Raw genomic sequence first — 24183 nt, forward strand, 5'->3', positions numbered from 1 at the left:
TCAGGGAGAACCTTCTCCAGCTGCTTCAGAGAGGAAGTGCCCACGTCTGCTCTGAGTCGAGAGCTCACCTCACTAAATGGGACGCGATGGATTAAGAGACCATTCTGAATCCAATACGAGAGAAGCATCTTTCACAGAGAGGGCGACCACAGACCTTTTTTTTTTCCGGTGTCAAGAAGAATTCAGCATAAATCCATTTTTCTCAGAGATGAGAGTACATGAGTTATAGGAGTGAATATAGAAAAACTTCCAAGCAAACTGCTCCCATAAAAAGTGCATTTCCAAAGCTACAGTGAACTAGATTTTGGATGTCCTGGATAGTTACTCTATCAACCCCTCAGTGCAGCTGGTAATATCGATGAAGAGGTCCAACAATCAGTGTCAGAAGGTTTCCTCCTTAGGTCTGTGGAAATGCAAAGGATGGGTCAAGTCAGGGATCAGCAAGGCCAGACCTACCTCCACAGGAACCCACCCACTGTTCACCTATCTCCTGGCCATAAAACAGACTGAGTTTCACAGTGCAAAGCTTCCCACTCAAAGAGAAAACAAAGAAGTCTCGGGTTCCCAGCAGCACGGGTCTAGCCCTGAGAGCTCTGCGGGCTGCAGGAACACGGCTGCGGAGGTGAAGCGTCGCTGCCATGCCTGCCTATGAGCACGCACTTATGCCAGGAACCATCCCAGCCTGGCTGGACTAGACGCTAAGGAAACCACAACAAAATGGACTGAGGGATCTGAAGCTATTCTCAGAAAATAGGCCAGACCGGGCACGAAAACATCTGGGCTTGGCTTGAATCACGAACCACATGAGCGAGACACCCCAGCACTGCCTCCGGGCAGCCAAGCGGAGGAATGCAGAGCCGCACAAAGGTAGACGGCAGAGCCTCCTAGACCCAGGCAGTCTTTCCGCATCTTCCACATCTCCTGCAAACATTTGCAACAGCCTGCTTATTCTGAAGCAATTCCTGCATCCCACTCCTGTAGGGTTTCCAAGGACAGAGCTCCTGTGGCACCAGGCAGTGCTTGCACAGTCACAGCCACTCTGATAACCAGCTCCAGGCACAGACTCCTACTGCTGGGGCAAAACCAAGGCAAAACAGGCTAAATCATTACAATCCTAGCCTGTGTTAACGCACGCATCCAGCTGGCTACGACTGCACGCACACCAGCCGTCTGTAAGGCTTACACCGACACACACCAGTTCCCTCCACACCCACCACCGCACAAAAACAAGCCCTTGTCTCAGCAAAGTACGCCAACTGTGACGTGGACGAGTCATCCCGATCCCAAGCAGCAAACACAGACATGACTTCAGACACCTCCGTAACTTCAGTGAGTCAGCGTAAGCACAAGTAACTTCAGCTTTATGGTACTGAACAGCTTAAGTCACCTAGGATCTCTTACAGTAGCTGCTCACCAAGGTAAAAAAGACTGAAGGACATCTGAACCACATTTGAAGGGGCAGATGACAGGGGAAGCTGCCCACTGACCAGAAACTTCTGTTTTCTAGTCTCAGCAATGGATTTTTTTTTTTCCAAAGGAAGAAATTAGCAGAACTGGAGCAGCCATTTAAAAAACAAACTGCTCGTACATTTTCAAAATAAGCATGATGGGAGGAGCGAGTCAGGAAAAGACAGGGGACGCACGTTTATGTACTTACCCTCACAGCACTGAAAGCCAGCAGAGTACGACGCGCAACCTGTAGGCCAGCACGGGAAGCTGCATTCCTGGCCACCGTCTGTACCCAGTAAGCGTCCCAGCAGCTTTGCCCAGCACGTGCTGCTGCTGGGAGCTGCACAGCAAGCAGCCGGCACCTTCGTGCCCCCGGAGGAGCCCAGCACACGCGGGCCCAAACCACCTCGCAGCGAGCAGAGCGCTTCCGAAACCCCACGGGTGCCCCAAGGCGGGCCGGACGCCACAGGGGCCATGAGACCATCCGCCCCCAAAACGTCCGCGAAGTCCGGATTTACTGCGGCCGCTCCACCCCAGCCTCCCGCACCCAGGCACGCGCCACCTCGCGCGCTGCAGGTGAGCAGGCAGGACCGAGGCGCGTTGGCAGGGGACAAGGAAGGGGACTAAGAATTAACTTTTAACTGGGGAAAAATGAAAAAAGAGTTGCACACCCTAACAAACCCCACTGCTATCCAAGCAAGTTAACGTTTAGTTTTCCTTTAATACTTCAGTCTCTGCAGCTGTCTCCTCTCGCAGTTGGCACTGATCACTGCCAATCTGGGACTTATTTCCAGTGAAGACAGCATTGTTTTATTGGCTACTTAGGCAGAGCATGCACCATTAATGGAGTTTTTATCTCTCCATTTTCCTGTCAGTACAGAACCAGCCAGTCTGACTCTGTTAACATTAAGAATGCTTATTTTTTTCCCCTCCATTCACTATCTTCAAGCCAAAACAACATCTGGAACTTCAGCTTGCCGTACAAAGAAGGGAGACAGATTAAAACTGGAAAAAGCTACACATCAGTTTCCAGAGCATTACATGTTTCTGCTTTTATCCAAGTTTCCCACATGTACCTTCCAAAACAGCCCTGCTGGGAGGGAAGAAAAAGTCCCTCACACAGACAGCACAATGTAAAACCTTTTCCACTTCAAAATAACCTCAAAAAGGATTATCAGAAAAATAACAGGAACAAAACTGATACGAAAGTTTAGAGTAAGAATTTACCATAGCTCTTTAAACAAAAGAAAGGTGACATACCAGTGACCTAGAGAAGGAAATTAAACAAAGAAATACTACTGGTGTGTGTTGCTTGATAAAGTAATGGAAAAAGTACTGGCGCCATTGCAGCACACATGTATGTCCCACTTAAGTGACACTGGAGACAGCTGCCTGGTAAAGTGCGCTTTCTGCTTAGATCACATCCAGCGGATCATGAAAATCAATATAGAGAAAAAACAGAAAGCCGGGCCGCAGACACGCACAGGAGTCAAGCATGTACCAACTAGCACCAGCCTTCTCTGGAGGAAGACGTGCCAAACAAACACAGACTAGTTTTTCCAACAACATTTATTTAACTCTCAGTAGTTAATTAACAGAAGCCACGGCTGCTGGTTACTCTCTAACCAGCCGGCGCGCCAAGGACCAGGGACTCGCGGCTCGCCGCGGGAGGCGGGTCGGGCCGGGCTCCCCGCAGCAGGCCGCGGGGGCACAGCGCTCGCCCGGCCCGAGCCGGAGGGGCTGTGGCGGCTGCCTCCAGCCACCAGCGGCACCGTCCTGACGGCAGGACCCCGGCAGGACCCCGAAACCCGGCCCCATCGGCGGGAGCGCCGGGCTGCGCTTCCTTCTCTCCCCTTCCTGCTCAGCGGCGGCCGTGAGCGGGGGAGGCCCGCTCATCCCCAGCGGCAGGGCAGGCCCCCCGAGGAACGGGCTGCGGGAGGCTGCCGGGCTGCTGAAGCGCTGCCAAGTCCGGTGCTTTTTTCAGCTGACAATCACCTTAAGTGAATGCGAACCACCAAAGCAGGCCACAGTATGCGGTTTCAGGAACAAACAAAATATATGCTGGGAATTTCTACATCCAGCGGAGTTTTAACGTAACGCTGAGTGGAAACCAATTGAAATAGCTCCTAGCTGATAGCGGCGTGATGGATTCCGTTCAGTAAGGGAAGGACGGAGTGCCGACCGCTGCACCGTACAGCCATTTTAGCAGAATCTCAGCAATGAGATCAGCTTCAGACAGACATCTCCTGCCAACTTCAGTCAACTTCGGGAAGCAGCAACAGCATGCACTCAAATGCTGATTTGCTACTGAACGCCCACAAAAAAAAACACCTCTGTGTAACACTTCAGAAATTAGTACGGGTTTAGCAGACCTGTGCTTTACAGCAGCTGTCGGCTGTTCCCGGGGCACCCACTGACTCCGCAGCCATTTTCTCTTTCGAAGGAAGGACGGGTAACACGGGTACCTCGGGAGCCACAGCACCGCGAGCAGCAGCGCCACCCGCGTCCACACACAGCTACACGCTGCTAAGCGCAACAGGCCAGCTACAGCCAAGGGTGCACATTTGTCATCGCTGCCTTAAACGTATCAGCCATCTGTATCCATTGTATGAATAGACAAAAATTACTAAAACATCTCCGTAACTCCCAGACTTTCCTGAACAACGTGAACTTATTTGACAGTTGGAGCTCGTAAGAGCAGTCATCCCTGCCCATCTGCGGGACAGTCATTTACCTTGTGTTTGTGCAGCATTTGCCACAGATGTGGATAAGACCGCACTCATTTGGTCAAAGCCCTAGCATATCTTACTGTTCGCTGATGGAAGGGACTTTTTTGTCCTGCCAGCATTTTTCAGAAAAGATCAAGTAATATTTCTCGGAATCCCAGAAGAAAAATAATCAAGACCATGGCTAGCTGAGTTTGAAACTCACAAACCACTACAGCGTTAAGTTATTTGTCGGTCAGATTTGTTTTCCATGAATAACCATTTACACAATCAAATAAAACCTCTCTGCCTAGAATTTTCCTGAATAAAAAGAACATTGCAGCATTTTCTTAACACCTAGTTTACAGCAGGACATTAAACCAAAATTTCGATGGCTACAAAAACTACATGGCATGAATCATCTAACTAAGAAAAAGCACTTTGATTTCTCTTCTTATTGCGTGCTTTGTCACCATGATCATTTGCACTCGCTTGAAGACTTCCATAGGGATCATTTTCACCCCATTTTCTGGAAACTCCCCTATCCTTACCTTTTCATTTGCCTTCCAATGCACAGACACTCTTTTTGGTCACCTCCTGCAGCTACCTTCCACGCTACTTGAACTCACATACACAACACAGCAGATGATTTTCAGCTTGCTTACAAAAGGTTTAGACTGAACTTGTGTTAACGTCCAAGCAAGAAGTTAATGGAGGTAACACCAACTGGTGCCTGAAACATGTACTCCTCCAGCCGCGTACCGGACAGAAACTTGGGGCCTGGGGTGGGATCTCATTCAGGGCACTTCAGCAGAAGACTAATCAGAGACAACTGCCTTCCTCCTCCACCCTCACGCTTTTTTAGGGGGGTTAAAATAGCTTTTATAACCGAACGCAGTGCACAATCTAACCACTTTTTGTAGCAGAGTTCAACACCCTTTGTTCTTTTTCCTTATCACCTTCTGAAGAGCGCAGCCCAGGTGCCAGTCAGTTGCGATCTTTAGCTATGACCCTAAGCGTTTAACAACACAGCATCTGGGTTTTGATGAAGGTAAGTGTTGCTGGACACAGGTTAACACTGGTTTGGAGACTTAAAAAACACTGCTGCAAGAAACATAATTCTTAATAACAGATCTTTAAATAATAGCCCTCTATAAGGCATGACTTCTTACCTGCAGCTGTTTATAGGGACCTGAAACTGTGCGTTACCTTCCCGCTGTCCTTCTCAAGCAGTGATTAAACCATACATCTCATTTCTGCACTTCGTCTGTTTTCTCTCATTAAAGTCCAGCAACTGCCATATCCCTGAACGGCTGGACGTAGACAACCTCGCATTAGGCCCACACGCGAGCCAGAGCACATAAGGCAGTTCTTGCCTACAAACCCCAGAGAACACGAGCTCTGAGCGAAGGCTCTGCTCCACAGTCCCATCAGCACAGCCTTGGCTCCCCTGGCACCAGCTGCACAGAAAAGGGTTTTAAAAGCTGCCCCAAAGATCCACCTGCCACCCCCCGCAGAAGTCTGAGCTGCCACCGCAGTGCTACAGGGCACCAGCAGCAACGCCAGCTCTGAGCCACGGCACCAAAACCAGCACCGCTGAGGCTCCGTCAGCAGGGCTGCAAAGAAATCAAACAGCTTCAAAGTGCTTTTGTGGTAAGCTTCCTACGGGCAGAGTTGCCAAACTAGCAGTGCTGGGGAGGGGCGATTTGTACAAGCGAGGGATCTTTGCAGGTCTGTACTGCTCCACAGGTAAAAACAATCCCTGGCCACCTGAAAATCCAGCCAGTCTACACGAGCTGCCTCAGGCAAGCAGCGCTGCCCAGAATTATTTTAGCACTGTACAGAGCATTTCCATCCTTCCTAGGCTGTTCCAGCTCTCCGCACCACAACGCCGGGGTGGTGCTATGCCACGCAGGCTTCACAGAAGCTCCCTCCTAGGCTGGTAAAGCTCCCTGTGGTACTGCCACACTCCCTCAGGACTTCATTCCATTTCATCCCTATCTCCTCCCTCAAACTCAATCTTATTCTTAGAAATGCATAAGTATCGGTAAGACTATTTCACGGCACTTCATAACCCCAGCCCTCCCTCCTCAGCTGACGCGCAGGATAAATCCCCAGACCACCCAGCACTCCCGATAAGCCACACTCCACGTTTTGCAGCAGCCACTTCACTTGAACAGAGAATTCTGCACTGGGGATGGGTGCACAGGACGGAGGTTTCCTTGGGCTACCACCAGGAAAAAGGCAGCTACAGAAATCCAAACTGAACCATCCTGAGTAACTGCGTTAGCATAATGATTCAAAGAAAAGCTGAGCAAAACTCAAGGTCAGAGAACACTATTTGGAATTTTACTTGGTTTTCTAGAATTCCCCAACTAGCGTGCTCTGTCTGCTGAGATGGACTGTTCATTTCAGGGTTTGGTGTGTATTTACCACTGTTCAGCCTGGAAGTGCTTCAACTGATTTAAGTTACCAAGTTAAGTCACAACTTTAATAATTGATTTTACATCTGGTTTTCCACTTATATTTTGTTCTTCTCTGACAAAATGTTAATTACTGTTCAACATAAGTGAACATATCGATAATACTAACTAAATACGGACATTAAAGGCCATTTCCCATGCAAAAGACAACCTTGTTACTAACAAGAGGGGATAGAAGGTAAGAATACCACTTTTTACTGTTACTGAGAGCATGCTGTGCTGGCGGGCAGTAAGGGGCACGGGCAGCCCCCAGAGGTGCTTACCCCAACCCACAGTTCGAGCAAAAGGGACTCAAAAAGTGCGTGGGGCAAGAGGCAGCAAAAAAGCATGAGCACGTTGCAAAGGAGGTACACAGCATGGGAGGGAGCAGGACCCAAACAGCAGCTCACATGAAAGAGCAGCCCAAGTCACAGCTGTTCGGGGAAGTCTGCTTTTTACTGCCCCGCGTACATCTCACTACACAGCCCGAAACAGCCCCACGCCTCCGCTTTAACGCCCAGGAACTCCAGTTTCTAGGTTTTACAGCTTACATTTTACTGTAATAGGAGGCGATGCAGGAGAATAAGTTATCAAAACAAATGCAACGAAAATGCTTCAAAAATCTGATCTTTATTGGAAAACGAGTTGTGCAAGCAGAAGATCACCGAGGCTGCCGCCGGTGCACTGGACGCAGGGCGGCACACCAGCAGGAACCGAGCCCGCGATGCTGCTGGCACTGCCCAGGGCACGGGGGCACACCGCAGAGGTGCCCCGCCGCCTTCCCAGCTCCGAACAGCCAGTCTTTGTAACAGGATGGCCTTCCAAGATCAGAACATCAGAGTCTCCCTTTAACATTTAGATACTTAAGTATTTCTTTGGTCGCTCAGGAAATTGATCGAATACTGCGTAAGAAAATCCATTCTACCTTTATTACGAAGAAAAAGCCACAAATCCCGGTTAGCTATACAATCCTTAACTCTTCCCCTTGCTGTTGGCTTGCTTATTGACACAGCAGCTGCCGTAGCCCTCTTGAACAATAATCATTAACCAAAGAAGGACTAACTTTTTTCTTCAGTTCTTTGAACAAAAGATAATTGCAGAATCTGCTGCAACCCTAGGAACAATTTGGGTAAAAACTAGGAGCTGCAGCAACTTGTCAATTAATACATTTAATAGACACCTTGTTTACCCAGTTGTGACCGGTACATTGAGAGCATTAAACCAGACATTTCTGGCTTGCTTGAAATCCATTTTTGGGTTAACATGCCATTGTGAACTGAATTTGGTACATCCTTCCTTGGATGTTTCAGCAGCGCCAAAAGAGTGCACACAAGCCATTCAAAGGTGCCAATACCTTCCTGCAGAGCCTGGAGCACAATACAAAGAATGAGAAAACTCCCAGTGTAAAACTAAGCCCAAACACACAACTAAAAAATGAACCGAATCTAGGCTCTTGTTATAAGAGGGCACCACCTTCAGAAGGGGAGTTTTAGGGAAACTGCTCCCAAAGCACCTTCAAGAGCTAAGGCTAAGAGGCACGTTTTCAGTATGCAACCTGTTTACACATCAGCTCTTCCAAATACAACACGCTAATTTTCAGGAGAATCCTTTCCTTCACATACAACCAGACACTCGTGAAACCGAAACAAGATCATGGCAGAAGCCCTAACACTTTTTTTTTTTTTTTTGGAAAGAGTATTTCAGAACTTTTGGGAGAAAAACAAAAATTTCATGCCCTTTTACACTCTTGGCACACCAAAACCTCAAAGGTTTCCATTTGCAGCTAAGCGTTCATGTCTGTCCGGCGCTGTTTTTATTTCTTCCATACCCGCACTGGTGAGCACGTCAGAAGGGACCTTTCCGTGAGCATCCTCAGGGCCATCGCAGGACCCCCGCCGCTGCTGAGCCCCGGGGAGGCGGGCACGGGGCCTCCCGACTCCTCACAGGCAGAGCCAGGGATTCCCTTGCGCCTCCCGCCAACAAAGAGCTGGTCAGGACAGGCCTTGAGCTGTTACCCGTGCTGTCAGGGGAACTGCTCGGGTGGGACGATCCCGAACCCAACGTACAATCCCGCACCACCACGTTTGTTCTGACTTCCCCCTGAGAAACCTACCGCGGTGCCGTGGCACTGCAGCTCACCAACCGGCGTGCACCAACTCACACGCAGGAACCACGAGGCAAGCGCAAACTGAGAAACGCCACCTGCAGCCTCTAGGAAACGTCTTCAGCTACTGTTCTACCCGTGTCCACAAAACGCAATGTACGTGTATGCACAGAGCTGAATCGCACCAAACCGCAGCTGACAGCTAGCACCTTATTTCTTGAAGGATGCTCAGCCACGTCTGGCCTTCTGCGGTTCACCCCTCTCTCCTGGTTACACACGCAGTCCCACCAACCCTGCTCTGACATCCTTTTCACCACTACCCCACCAGGCATTTACATCCATGAAAAGACAGTCAGAAATTCCAGCTCAGTTCCCCCAAAACTCTCACCTTTAAAGGTCTGACGAGAAGAGACCTCTGCTCCCAGCACGAGGGTTCTTCACCCTGTAAACCCTGCAACCACGGGGCTAGGGCTGCTTTCAGTTCCCAGGCTTTCAAATTTCAGGCTGAAGACCCAACAGAAAGCAGCTTGCATTGGCTCTCCAAGCACCGGGCTGACTCCTGTCCCCCTTCTCCCAGGCAGCTGCCTATGCCCACATCCTGCGGCCCTCTGCCCAATGTTCTTGCAGGTCTCCCCAGCTCCTGCTGAAGGAGGCTCCTCTGCTCACTCAGATTGCCCATGAAGTCCTCCACAACCACCAAACCCTACAGAGAAGTCCGTCTTGTTAAGAGTCTTTCATAAAGGAGCAAAAAGAGCACTAAGGGTGCTCGTTAGGGAAAGAGCTCTCAGCTAGGCACCATCAAGGAAAAAAACCTTCAGCACCCACCCTGAACTGGGAGGCTCCAGCGGCCCTACTCAGAGGCATCCAAATCTACGAGTCACACTCCTCCCCTCCCTAGAAAAACTGGAGTTTGCTCACTGGTTTGGCTCTCAGCTGCCTTAAGGCACACACCTGCCTGAAGAAGGGCACTTGCTTCTCCTTCCAGTTTGTCCCATCGCAGCCAAGGCAGACCGTGAATCTGCCTCCTCCCCTCGCCCCGGCCTACGAGGGAACCCACCAATTTCTTCCACCAGGCCTCTGAAGAACCGTCAAGCACCACGAGACTCGGCAGAAGAACATGCACTGGGAACACTTGCCGAAGGTGCACGTTAAAGGCTCGCCTACCCAAGGGAAGAGTTGGGATGCTTCTCACCGTTCCCTGCTCGGCAGCACAGGCGCTGCAGGAAGCCGGCTGAGGCCGCATGAGGGCTCCTGCTGCCGAGCAGAAAGGGCTACGAAAGGGGAGCAGCAGCCTCTGAATTACATCTGCTGCTCAAAACGTCAACAAGCCCTCAAATCCCTTCCTTCTGTCTGGATCGGCCGCGGTGCTGATGGGCTGTGGCTCCATTAACCCAGCCCTGCAGAACCACCTCACGTTATTACCCTGCTCCCATTTGCTTTCCTCCACTCCCCAGAGCTCTATATCCGGCAGACGCTTATTTTAAAGCTAAGCCAAAACTATTCGAATGCTAACATTTCATGGCCTTCAGTACTCTTGTTTACTTGCAAGAGGGTCTTTAAGAGCATCTGCATGGGGAGCCAAACCAACGTAACTGTAACGGGTCTACACATCGGAGTTTCACAAGTCCCCAGACCAGAAATAAAGTGAGCTTTTCTCCTAGCGGATCCCTTGTTAAAGGAGGCACAAAACTGCCCCGCAGGCTCACACGTCAACTGCTCGCTACAGACTCCAGGAACTGCGTAAGAAAACTGACTGCTTCTAAAAGTGAGCTTGGGCTTACGGCTCGTAAAGGCACATCGCTTTGCCCGTCCTAATTGGGAAGCAAAATTCCCTCAAAATCATAGACACTGTTTACATTAGAGTCCAATAAATATTTCAGTGTCTGAACTACATCCAGGATCAGAACCTTAACTACGATGAAGACTTTTCCCACTCATAAAAAAGCCACTTTTGCACACGACATGGGAATACCGTATTTCTTTCAAACAAATGTATTTTAATGGAGCTTAAGTTTATTTCCATAATTTAAAACTAGTCATACTGATGCACTCATTCTTCGAAATATTGCGTGTGTGAGAGAGAGGTGAGGAACGCGTATGGGGGAAAGGTCTAAATAGCTTCAGATTTTAGAACAGGTTTCGCAGAACAATTAATGCAAGGTCTGCTTCAGAGGTAAGGACATGAGTCTTACATGTGTGTGAGATGCCTACTCAAAGGCTGAAAAAACACCTTATTGTTTAGGCAAGCTGGAACAAGTTATTCATTTAGGTTATTCTCTGCTAAAGGCTGATGCAAACACACGGGTCCACAAACACACGCAAAAGTGTCTACGTGGCATTTCTGGCACATTTGCAAAGGCTTAATTGACAATCAACTAATTTGAGGTTAAAAGAGATAGCAAAGTAAAGCCAAAGAGGTGTGGAAGAAACGTTGAAGAGCACACGGACGGTCCTGACAACAGGAGCCATGAGAACGGACACGGAGGAGAGACCAGCCCCGACGTCTGGAAGAGGGGAAGCGGCCGGCCATACCACGAGCCGTGCTTCGCCAGCGCCGCGCGTGCGTGACGCGGGGACGGGCTGCGTGCCCCCGGCCCCCTGGCAGGCCTGTGAGAGGAGGTGCTGCTCCCCCGGGGACGTGAAGCAACGTGCGTGTCCCTTCCTGGGCAGGGACGGGCTCGAGTTCCACAAAGCTCCTCTCGTGTCCTTCCACCTTGACCTGGGATGCACACAGGTTCTACCATTCAGTCCAAAAACACCGGTCAAGCAGAATAAAAATTACTTAGATCAGTGTCCAGTAATTAAGAATGAACATCTAGAACAAAATTTTGGACTGTTTTCCAGCCATTTACTGTATTTTTCTATTGTAACCACATCTATGAAAAGCACGTCCCTCCCTTTTTTCCTTTCTACAACAAGAGATCAAGTGTCAGCACTGTTTCCATGAGCTACCAGTACATCTACGTTTTTTTAATCACTTAACTTGAGCCAGCAATAAAAAACTCAATTTAAAATTGCTTTTTTAAAATGTAATCTCAATTCCACTCTTAAGTAGATATGATTTAGCTGATTTAATACTCAGACTAGTGCACTGCAATTTGTAACTCCTTTCACTCTGACAGCAGAAAAGAGGGAGTCACGCATTACAGTACCCCGAGATGGACGGCCCCATAAAACACACCGCCAAGTCGTTCCACAGCCCAGGATTTGTCCAGTCCTCGCGATCAAAAGCCGGTGTTTCAGCAGGCTGCTACGCTGAGCTCCAGCTGCGACACCCGAGCACCGGCGAGGAGCAGCTTCCTAACAGGTAAACAGCAGCAGCAAAGACATCACGCCTAACGAAGTCAAGAGTCTCAACACACAGCCTGGACACGACTCTTACCAATAATAAACAACCTGCAAATACCACCTATCTTCCCTTCAACGTAACACGATACAATTAATTTACCGTCTCTTACACCGAACCATTATCTTTTCATTTTATTTTCTCTTTTAAGATTCCGCCTTAAAATGACTTAATTGTTCCAGTCCACCCACACAAACACAAGAGAGAGCTTTATTGCAGTGGGGAGCCCTAAATAGCACGGTCCGTTTTAGGCTGACACAAACACGCATTTAGTTTAGCTCTACATTTGTTCCTCGGGAGACTGCCATCTCCCCCCTGCTCCCCCCAACTGCCATCGCAGGAGGCCGCCGAGCCCCGCGCCCGGCTCGGCGGGGGGACCCGCGGCTGCGAGCGGAGCCGAGCCGAAGGCAGCCCTGGTGACGACCAGTGGGGCTGCACACGGGGCGCCCACGGGCGCTCCACACGGAGGTGGCAGGCGGTCCTCCCCCTCGCCCCGACCGCTCACGCCGTCAGCGACCCCCCCCTCAGCACCAGCACGCGCACGAACCGACCCCAGCTGGAGCTAATCCGGCAAAGAGATGGAGTTTTACCAAAATTAACGCCCTTACCCAGTTCGTCACGTGGCGCACAAGTGCCGGAATAGGAGACAGAACAGCACGCGGGAGGGACGAGCCAGACTCCTTACCTGCCCAGCAAGAAGGCTTGTGCAACCACAGCGCCAACTGCGCCCAACTGCTCAGCCAGGAACCCCGGGCCATTCGGAGCCGAGGGTTCAAGGGGCCTGCTGAGGCACACACATTCATGAAAGCAGCCATCAGCAGCTTGCAGGACTTCAAAAGGAAGCCACTTCGAGCCTCCAAGCTATCCACCCAGCCAAAGGCTGCTGTCGAAAGGCTGCCAACCTGCTCCTACTGTTACAGGATTCACGCCAGACAAACGGCAGACCTGCAATTAGAAGAGGTGTTTGTTGGACTCTCTTCTGCAGCTTATTAGCGGAGAGGCGAGGTTTGTAGCTTCTTGCTCTCAGAAATGCCTGACCTCCGCCGAGCGCAGCTAGCTGCAGCCGCCCTGCACCAGGCCCTCCTGCGCGCTTCCATTCAGCGGGGTTGGAGCTCTGGCTTCAGCACGCTGCGGAAGAGCACCCCAGGTACGTAGGGCGTGAGGTTCAGAGCTGCGGCACCACCTCTGCTGCCGTAGAGAAGCCTCGGTAACAGCCGTCGGCGCTCTCCCCTCTCCCCTACCTCCAGCTTTGCCCAAGCAGACCTCAGATTCTTCACCTGCCTCATCCACCAGCCGAGGTGTTCCCTGCCCACTGACTCCCCCGACCAGCTGCTGTCCTGCTTTCTCCAGGACGGACGGCAGCTCACTTACAAGGAACACCACAGATGTCCACACGCATCTTTTCAGCGGCACCACAGGTAACAGCGCAGAACCGTGGTCTGCCACTCTCAAAAACGGGGGTAATGCTCACCCACAGAAGTCACTTTTACCGGTGCAGCCACCCAGGTGCCCGTTCGGGTCAGCAGGAGAGAACAGGACAGCAACAAACCGAGCGCCCGGCCCGGCAATAACCTGCCGCCCCCGGAAGAGGCGGGTGGCTGGTGCTTCGGAAGAAGCACGAGGACACACACGCAGAGGTCATCCGTCCTCCCTCACTCTGCCCCCACGCTTCAGAGACACATTCCCCAGCCTGAAACTGCATCCGGACCACCGCGTTCAGTGGTCCGCCCACAGACCCACGAAGACATCTAATTCCTTTCTCGAAATAAGAAAACCCTCGCCAGCGTCCCACAGCAGCCATTCCTCACTCACACAGGCACCGCGCAAACGCTGCATTTTAGAACCGCCGACTATTGCCTGCACGATACTCCCCAGCTCCTGCACCACGAGGAGTGACGTACAATCATCACCTCCCGTCTGCTCGCGGTTCAGTCACCAAAGACCTCTGCGGTACTTCCTTTCAGACATTTCCCTCCTCGGCAGAAGTCAGTTGGCTTGGACGCGCTGCAGGCAGCTACGCCACCTCACAGACCCGTAGGGCAAAGCTGAGCAGCCCCACGCAGAACTCCCTGAGTTACCCTAAGAGCTTAGGGAGCTACGCCACCTTTGCACTTGAAAGAAGGGAGCACAATCACTCGAGACGAGGGACGCTGGTCCTGGGGCTTTAGGGGCGTTTCAGAGGGGGCGGCAGGCTGATTCGCAGGCCCAAGGAACGCACGAGGAGTTCCCATCGGAACCGGGCAGCTCTCGGGGGCCCACCGCCTGGCCTGCCCGCACAGCCGCCAGGCCACAGAGCAATACTCCCGGCCAGCAGTGGCTCGGCAGGCGAGGCGGAGCTCCGCCGAGCAGGATGAATTCAGCACGAAATGAAAGCGCAGATCAAAGGAGCCCTGCTTAAAGGAGGGATCATCTAATAACCGGCTGAGACAACGACGCAGCACCTGATGTTGACTATTCACCAGCGGATGAATCATAAGGTCAGTTCTGGCCTTCCGGGGGAAAGTCAGCATCTGAACTGCTAATGAAGAACACCATCAGGTTTCTGCAACGCATCGCTCCTCCTCCCACGTTACTGGTACCATCGCCGCGCCGCCAGCGCTCCGTCCAGAGAACAGCTAGCACCCCACGGAACGAGCATAAAGGCCGCGTTGATGACCCTGGCCTCTATAACCATGGTTCACTGTAGATCTTGTTATTCAAGTAGAGTTTTGAGAGCACCTACTGAACATCAGCAAGGCTTACAAATGCAGATCACTGCGAGACAGAACCCTGCGGACACCGAGCTGCATGCCCCCAAGTGCACGGGGCCACATCTTCAGGCAGGGATCACCCACCAGCTCCGACTGGGTCACACGCTTGCTCGTACTCCAGCCTGGCAAAGAAAACTTTCGGTATAGCTGCTTTGCCATTTGCCCACAGTTCTTACCTACTTTTGAACGCATTACTCTAAAACTGCGTTTTGGCTCCAAACATAGCCAAAGAAGAGAAGAAAAAAGGAGTTCCTTGAAAGCATCTCCACTAAATTCCACACATTTTGTAGTCAGTGGCACTTCCTAAATTAATGATCTCAAAAAAAAATAAAAACCAACAAGAAAACAAACCTTGAACTGTTGTGAATTCAGGTTTCCAACGCTGCTAAGAAATACTGTCATTCCTCACCTTACAGATGCATACAGTTATGTACAACATCTAAATGACTTTTCAGTTCAGACACATTAAGGACCTGTTTAGAGCAGGATTTAAAAGGTGTGTGTTCAGACAATGTCAGGTAATGCTGTAACTAACGTGCTCTTAAGCTGTCTCAGTCTCGCCTACCCCCAGGTCTGGAAGCAAATAAGCCGTCCCTGAACACACTCGCACACCCTCATCAAGCCAAGCTACAACAGATCCCGGTGGATCTCCGTGAATTCTCACACACAGAGGCTGGAAGAGAGCAATTATCGTTCAACACCACCGCTGGCATCTTCCGCAGCTGTGTATGCACACAGACCAGTGGGCTAAGTTTTTAACCCGTTTATGCACAGAAGAGATAAAAGATACAAGAGCAGATGCTGGGATCCCCTTTTGAGAGTTCCAATACCTAAGAACGGGAACAAATTCAAATACCTTTTCCCCCTTTTGGCAGGGGTGAGGCGGTTAAAAGGGGGCCTAGTTATTTTAGGACGGCTGTCCCTAGATCCTATTTTAGCATCAGACTTTCGTTATATATTTAAGCATTGCTTCAGAGTACCAGCTGGCAAACAGAAAATACACACCGCCGTGCTGGCATTGCTTCCCTGCCTCTGTCCTCCTCCTGCCCCGGGAGCTGCCCTGCTGCTGCTGAGGAGCCCGCTGCCTCGTCCCTCCCAAGAAGCACGTTGCACGTGAAAGAGCGAGGCGAGGCCAGAGCAGGGGCTGAGGGGGGCGGTTAAACCGTTTTTATCCCTCTCCCAGACTCATTTGCATCCCTCCCCAACGAGCCGTTTGATGCGCCTGCCGATGCTGCGTCTGGCAGTTCTGGCAAGGTGACGCAAGGCTCCGTCCTCCCCTCGCCGGGCGCAGAGGGCGGGCAGCCCAGCGCCGCCTGCCTTCCCCTCACCAGCCCCTTGGGCTCCCTGGTGGGTTCCCTCACGCCTGCACTCGCCAGCACAGCCGGACCGCCGGCAGGGGCGAAACGGGAAAAGAACCGGCTCCGTACGCTGGAGGACAAACCTTCATGGGAGAGCTAGCCTTACAAATAGATAAGTTTGGCAGGAAATGGTTATATTTAGCCCTTCCCTTTCACCTCGGCTCCTCAGCGCATTCGTGCTCTCCTGCGGAAGGGTCCTTCTGAACGGTGCTAGAGGTCAGCTTTAACGGACCGCCTCAGCGGAAAGAAATGCAACCAACTTAATACGTGTTAACAGAGACCAGCGTAAACAATCGTCAGAATATCAAATATCCAGCTACTAGGGCATAAAAAGAAATCTCGTATCTCGATGCGTTACATAGCCAGCTCCAAGACAACGCTGCCAAAATTACTCCACGAGTTAGGTGCGTGGAGGGCGAGGCTCAACTTCTGCAGGCACCAGTAACGTCTTCACCAGCGCTGCTCTAAGTAACGCAGCTGTGGTGTTCTCCACAGGTACAAACCTTAGGTAACGGCCCCGACAGCTACGCAACCAGAACGCTCCCAGCTCCCTCGGCGCGCACATAACATCAGCCAGGGGGAAGGGAGCTAGCAACAGTTGCCGTACAACAGAAGTTCGCAGGAGGCAGCGGGGGGTGGCTCTGGAAACCTCATCTGCGCCAGGCCGGTAGGATTTCCCGTTCCGAGGGGCAACTTTGGTACGTGCAGTGAGAATTAAAGCCGGAGACACAGCGCGCAGCTTCCCCCCCGCAGGCTGCTCCGGTACCGCACGGCCTCACCCTCCGCACCGCCGGCCCCGCCGCGGCGCAGCAGGTAACGGCTGGCCGAGCGAGGGCTGAAGCGGAGGGGGTCAGCGCGGCACCAGCCCCCGGGGCTTGCCTGGAAGCCGGGCCAGCAGCAGGCAACGCGGGCCGGGCCCGGCACGAGCGGGCAGCGGCAGCGGCAGGCTCAGCACCGCCGCGGGTCGCCGTGCCGCGCCCGGGGGCCGCGGCTGCCCTAGGACGCGCCTCCCGCCCCGGGGCGGCCCCGCAGCGCCGCACGGCCGGCAGCCAGGCGGGGCCCCGGCTCCCCGCAGCTCCCCGCAGCTCCCGCCCCGGGCACCCGGGGCCCGCCACGGCCGCGAAGCGGGGCGGGGCCGGGGGGCGCTCGCAGGGCGGCCGCTCCCGATGCTCCCCGGGTGACAGCGGCAGCCGCCGCTCCGAGCCGCGGCCCGGGGCGGGCCCGCCCCCGCCAGCACCCTCCGCCGAGGGCCGGGGCGCGCGGCCCGGTGCGGCCCCAGCCGGAACGGGGCCCGGCGGGGCCCGGTGCGGCCGCAACGCCCCCCCTCCACCCCCCGCGGGCTGCCTCCCGGGCCCGGTGCGGCGGGGCCGGGCCGGAAGCCGCCGCCTCGCCCCCCCGCGGCGCCGCCGGCGCTGCCCGTGCCGGGGGGAGCAGCGCGCACCCGCCCCGGGCCTCCCCCGGCCGCGGGCCCGCAGCGCACGGGGGGCCGCCGGGTCCCGGGGCCGCTCCCGGCCGCGCCCACGCGAGGCCCGCCCCGTGCCCGCGCCCGGCGCCCGCTCCCCCGCTCCCCGCCGCCGGAGGGGCCCCGCGCCGCCCCCCCCGGCCCCGCCGCGCTCACCTCCCCATGGCGGCGGCGGCAGGCGCAGCTACGGCGGCGGCGGGCTCGCCATGGACGGCGGGCGGCACCGCGCGGCCCTGCCCTGCCCGTCCCGTCCCGGCCCTGCCCCGCCGGTCCCGTCCCGGCCCGTACCGTCGCGGCGCTGCCCGGCCCCGCGTGCCCCGCGGCGCGGCGCTGACAATGGCGCGGGGCGGGGCGGCGGCGGCGGGCGGGCACGGCCCCGCCCCTCCGGGGGCCGACGGGCGGCGTTGCGTCACTTCCGCCCGGCCGCCGCGCCGCGCCGCCCCGCCCGCCCCCTGCCGGCAGCGCGGGGATGCGGGGGCGGGGCCTCGGCGGGGCGGGGCGGGGCCTCGAGCGGGCGGTGCCGCGGGTGGGCGGGGTCTGGAGTGGGCGTGGTCTGGGGTGGGCGTGGTCCCGCGCAGGGGCGGGGCGGGTGTCGCGGGGCCGCCCCCGCAGCAGAAGCCCGTTACCAGCGGTACCGCACCCGGTTACCAGCGGTACCGCACCCCGTTACCAGCGGTACCGCACCCGGTTACCAGCCATGTACCGCACCCCGTTACCAGCGGTACCGCACCCGGTTACCAGCCATGTACCGCACCCCGTTACCAGCGGTACCGCGCCCCGTTACCAGCCATGTACCGCACCCCGTTACCAGCGGTACCGCGCCCCGTTACCAGCCATGTACCGCACCCCGTTACCAGCGGTACCGCGCCCCGTTACCAGCGGTACCGCACCCCGTTACCAGCGGTACCGCACCCCGTTACCAGCCATGTACCGCACCCCGTTACCAGCGGTACCGCACCCCGTTACCAGCGGTACCGCACCCCGTTACCAGCGGTACCGCACCCCGTTACCAGCGGTACCGCACCCGGTTACCAGCGGTACCGCGCCCCGTTACCAGCCATGTACCGCACCCCGTTACCAGCCATGTACCGCGCCCCGTTACCAGCCATGTACCGCACCCCGTTACCAGCGGTACCGCACCCGGTTACCAGCGGTACCGCACCCCGTTACCAGCCCTGTACCGCACCCCGTTACCAGCGGTACCGCACCCCGTTACCAGCGGTACCGCACCCCGTTACCAGCGGTACCGCACCCCGTTACCAGCCATGTACCGCACCCCGTTACCAGCGGTACCGCACCCCGTTACCAGCCCTGTACCGCACCCCGTTACCAGCGGTACCGCACCCCGTTACCAGCGGTACCACACCCCGTTACCAGCGGTACCGCACCCCGTTACCAGCCATGTACCGCACCCCGTTACCAGCCCTGTACCGCACCCCGTTACCAGCGGTACCACGCCCCGTTACCAGCGGTACCGCGCCCCGTTACCAGCCATGTACCGCACCCCGTTACCAGCCCTGTACCGCACCCCGTTACCAGCGGTACCACACCCCGTTACCAGCGGTACCGCACCCCGTTACCAGCGGTACCGCGCCCCGTTACCAGCCATGTACCGCACCCCGTTACCAGCGGTACCGCACCCCGTTACCAGCGGTACCGCACCCCGTTACCAGCCATGTACCGCACCCCGTTACCAGCGGTACCGCACCCCGTTACCAGCGGTACCGCACCCCGTTACCAGCCATGTACCGCACCCCGTTACCAGCCCTGTACCGCACCCCGTTACCAGCGGTACCGCACCCCGTTACCAGCGGTACCACACCCCGTTACCAGCGGTACCGCACCCGGTTACCAGCCATGTACCGCACCCCGTTACCAGCCCTGTACCGCACCCCGTTACCAGCGGTACCGCACCCCGTTACCAGCCATGTACCGCACCCCGTTACCAGCGGTACCGCACCCCGTTACCAGCCATGTACCGCGCCCCGTTACCAGCCATGTACCGCACCCCGTTACCAGCGGTACCGCACCCCGTTACCAGCGGTACCGCGCCCCGTTACCAGCGGTACCGCGCCCCGTTACCAGCCATGTACCGCACCCCGTTACCAGCGGTACCGCACCCCGTTACCAGCGGTACCGCACCCCGTTACCAGCCATGTACCGCACCCCGTTACCAGCGGTACCGCACCCCGTTACCAGCGGTACCGCACCCCGTTACCAGCGGTACCGCGCCCCGTTACCAGCCATGTACCGCACCCCGTTACCAGCGGTACCACACCCCGTTACCAGCGGTACCGCACCCCGTTACCAGCCATGTACCGCACCCCGTTACCAGCGGTACCGCACCCCATTACCAGCCATGTACCGCACCCCGTTACCAGCCATGTACCGCACCCCGTTACCAGCCATGTACCGCGCCCCGTTACCAGCGGTACCGCACCCCGTTACCAGCCCTGTACCGCGCCCCGTTACCAGCGCTACCGCACCCCGTTACCAGCGGTACCGCACCCCGTTACCAGCCATGTACCGCACCCCGTTACCAGCCATGTACCGCACCCCGTTACCAGCGGTACCGCACCCCGTTACCAGCGGTACCGCACCCCGTTACCAGCCATGTACCGCACCCCGTTACCAGCGGTACCGCACCCCCTTACCAGCCATGTACCGCACCCCGTTACCAGCCATGTACCGCACCCCGTTACCAGCGGTACCGCACCCCGTTACCAGCCATGTACCGCACCCCGTTACCAGCCATGTACCGCACCCCGTTACAAGCGGTACCGCACCCCGTTACCAGCCCTGTACCGCACCCCGTTACCAGCCCTGTACCGCACCCCGTTACCAGCCCTGTACCGCACCCCGTTACCAGCGGTACCGCACCCCGTTACCAGCCATGTACCGCACCCCGTTACCAGCCATGTACCGCACCCCGTTACCAGCGGTACCGCACCCCGTTACCAGCGGTACCGCACCCCGTTACCAGCCATGTACCGCACCCCGTTACCAGCGGTACCGCACCCCGTTACCAGCCATGTACCGCACCCCGTTACCAGCGGTACCGCACCCGGTTACCAGCCCTGTACCGCACCCCGTTACCAGCCATGTACCGCACCCCGTTACCAGCCATGTACCGCACCCCGTTACCAGCGGTACCGCGCCCCGTTACCAGCCATGTACCGCACCCCGTTACCAGCCATGTACCGCACCCCATTACCAGCGGTACCGCGCCCCGTTACCAGCCATGTACCGCACCCCGTTACCAGCCATGTACCGCACCCCGTTACCAGCGGTACCGCACCCCGTTACCAGCCATGTACCGCACCCCGTTACCAGCCATGTACCGCACCCCGTTACCAGCGGTACCGCACCCCGTTACCAGCCATGTACCGCACCCCGTTACCAGCGGTACCGCACCCCGTTACCAGCCTTGTACCGCACCCCGTTACCAGCGGTACCGCGCCCCGTTACCAGCGGTACCGCGCCCCGTTACCAGCCATGTACCGCACCCCGTTACCAGCGGTACCGCGCCCCGTTACCAGCCCTGTACCGCACCCCGTTACCAGCGGTACCGCACCCCGTTACCAGCCATGTACCGCACCCCGTTACCAGCGGTACCGCACCCCGTTACCAGCCATGTACCGCACCCCGTTACCAGCGGTACCGCACCCCGTTACCAGCCTTGTACCGCACCCCGTTACCAGCGGTACCGCGCCCCGTTACCAGCCATGTACCGCGCCCCGTTACCAGCCATGTACCGCACCCCGTTACCAGCGGTACCGCACCCCGTTACCAGCCATGTACCGCACCCCGTTACCAGCCATGTACCGCACCCCGTTACCAGCGGTACCGCACCCCGTTACCAGCCATGTACCGCACCCCGTTACCAGCCATGTACCGCACCCTGTTACCAGCGGTACCGCACCCCGTTACCAGCGGTACCGCACCCCGTTACCAGCCATGTACCGCACCCCGTTACCAGCGGTACCGCGCCCCGTTACCAGCGGTACCGCACCCCGTTACCAGCCATGTACCGCACCCCGTTACCAGCGGTACCGCACCCCGTTACCAGCGGTACCGCACCCCGTTACCAGCCTTGTACCGCACCCCGTTACCAGCCATGTACCGCACCCCGTTACCAGCGGTACCGCACCCCGTTACCAGCCTTGTACCGCACCCCGTTACCAGCCTTGTACCGCACCCCGTTACCAGCGGTACCGCGCCCCGTTACCAGCCATGTACCGCACCCCGTTACCAGCGGTACCGCGCCCCGTTACCAGCCCTGTACCGCACCCCGTTACCAGCGGTACCGCACCCCGTTACCAGCCATGTACCGCACCCCGTTACCAGCGGTACCGCACCCCGTTACCAGCGGTACCGCACCCCGTTACCAGCCATGTACCGCACCCCGTTACCAGCGGTACCGCACCCCGTTACCAGCCTTGTACCGCACCCCGTTACCAGCGGTACCGCGCCCCGTTACCAGCGGTACCGCGCCCCGTTACCAGCGGTACCGCGCCCCGTTACCAGCCATGTACCGCACCCCGTTACCAGCCCTGTACCGCACCCCGTTACCAGCCATGTACCGCACCCCGTTACCAGCCATGTACTGCACCCCGTTACCAGCGGTACCGCACCCCGTTACCAGCGGTACCGCACCCCGTTACCAGCGGTACCGCGCCCCGTTACCAGCGACGCAGCACGCGCCCAGAAGCAGCCCAGCAGCTGCCCCAGCCGCCCCCCGCCACGCAGCAGGTCGCCCCGCAGCCCTCCTCGAGCGCGGAAGCCCGGCCGTGTTTTGGGGCTGTTGCCGTGGGAGCCCGAGCCCCGCGTGCTGCACGCACCCTGCGTCCGCAGCACCTTAACTGCCGAGTAACGCCGCGCCGTGCCGCTCTCTGAGTGTGGAAACAGCTCGAACGCTGTAACGGTGACAGAGAGGAAACTTCTGGAAGACTGAGGAATGGCTGGAGCCCAGGCCAGGCACCTAATTTAGGAAAATGAGTTCCCTTTACACTGCCGTGTCTTTCTAATTGAGCAGGAGCCCTGCCATTCTCATTAGCACGGCCTTGACTTGGCACGTGCAGCAGTTAGCAGGGTTACTCAGCACTCTCGAAGCAGATCTAATTCAAGGAAATTTGCGGGAGGTTTTCTGTGCCAGCGCAGCTCTGTGTGGCTGCAGTGCGGGGTCGAGGCTGCAGGCGAGGTGCTGGAGCCTTCGCTGACCCTTCCCTTCCCTTCCCTTCCCTTCCCTTCCCTTCCCTTCCCTTCCCTTCCCTTCCCTTCCCTTCCCTTCCCTTCCCTTCCCTTCCCTTCCCTTCCCCTCCCTTCCCCTCCCTTCCCCTCCCTTCCCTTCCCTTCCCTTCCCTTCCCTTCCCCTCCCTTCCCCTCCCTTCCCCTCCCTTCCCCTCCCTTCCCTTCCCTTCCCCTCCCTTCCCCTCCCTTCCCCTCCCCTCCCTTCCCTTCCCCTCCCTTCCCCTCCCTTCCCTTCCCTTCCCTTCCCTTCCCCTCCCTTCCCTTCCCCTCCCTTCCCCTCCCTTCCCTTCCCTTCCCAGGCAGGGAGCAGGGACCTGCCCGGCCCCGCACAAAACCCCTGCTTTGTAATTACCTGGAGCATGGTAAAGGTTTTAAACTCTTTTAGCATTATTAAAATCAGTACATAAAAGCTTTGCTTACGTGTCGGAGGTGAGCTGTGGTACAGAAATAATAAGCCAGATGACCTTCCATGCTGCTGCTTGTCATGAATTACTTTCTTTTGCCTTGGGGAAATTTCTAAATAAATACACATATATGTACACGCATGGAAATAGGCAAATCTTTCAGTTGTAATACGGGGACAGTTACATCACTGCCCTTCTCAAATACACAGCACAGCGTAATTCTGAGTGCAGCTGCCGAGAAAACCCCGGAAGCCCTCGGTTCTGAAGTGACAGAGCTTGTTTCAGTCCGTGTGTCGCAGCCCTGGGCTGCAGCGCGCCTGCCCCACGGCTGGGTGGCTCAGCCCGCCGAGCCGCAGGCGGAGCAGGCAGCACACGCGGCCTGTCCCAGCAGCTCCGGTGCGTGCGTGCGGAACTCTCATTAACTTCTCCGAGGAAAAGTAATTAGCGCGAGGGCAGGGCTGAGGGCAGGGCTGAGGGCAGGGCTGAGGGCAGGGCTGAGGACACGCGCTGCCCCCGCCGTGCCGGTCCCGCAGAGCTCCCGTGTCCCTGGCCGGGCCGTTGGGGTCCTTACGCGGCCCGTCCGTGGTCCCGCTGTAAAGCCCCCGTGCTGTGGTGCCAGGCGGGTTTCGGCGTGAGGAGGGAGAGTCCAGTCCGCCCCCAAGCAACGAACAACAACACATAATTGCTACTGACCCAGCGTTACACAGGTTGCACACCATTATGGAATTAAGCGAGCCGCGTCCTTGCCTCTGCGCTTGGCGGCACGCCCGTTCCCGCTCCGTTCCCACCAGCCGCCCTCGCGCTGAGGCCGCTCCGCGCCCGCCCGCGCCGGTCCCGTGTCCGCCGGCACCCGCCCCAACGCGCCCCGGCGCTCTCACGGCCGCCCGGGCCTC

General features: G+C 56.5%; 1 protein-coding gene across 3 annotated transcripts in view; it reads right to left on the reverse strand.

Annotated features, from left to right (window-relative positions):
• Positions 1–23932, reverse strand: part of ACVR1 (activin A receptor type 1) — a 71869-nt gene extending 47937 nt beyond the window's left edge. Inside the window, exon 1 of one of the 3 annotated variants that reach the window (XM_080600062.1) lies at positions 23307–23932. Coding sequence is in view for 1 of the 3 variants with exons in the window: in XM_080600061.1 (XP_080456187.1) it covers positions 17793–17800 (8 nt within the window). In the remaining 2 variants the exon portion in view is untranslated. Of the gene's footprint in view, positions 1–1657; positions 16639–17792; positions 17980–23306 lie in introns of those variants that run through there. The other 2 variants (XM_080600061.1, XM_080600065.1) reach the window with 2 other exon arrangements.
• Between the last annotated feature and the right edge of the window lie 251 nt (positions 23933–24183).

Source organism: Anser brachyrhynchus (genome assembly GCF_964034855.1).
Source record: "Anser brachyrhynchus genome assembly, chromosome: 7".
Classification (NCBI taxonomy): Eukaryota; Metazoa; Chordata; class Aves; order Anseriformes; family Anatidae; genus Anser; species Anser brachyrhynchus.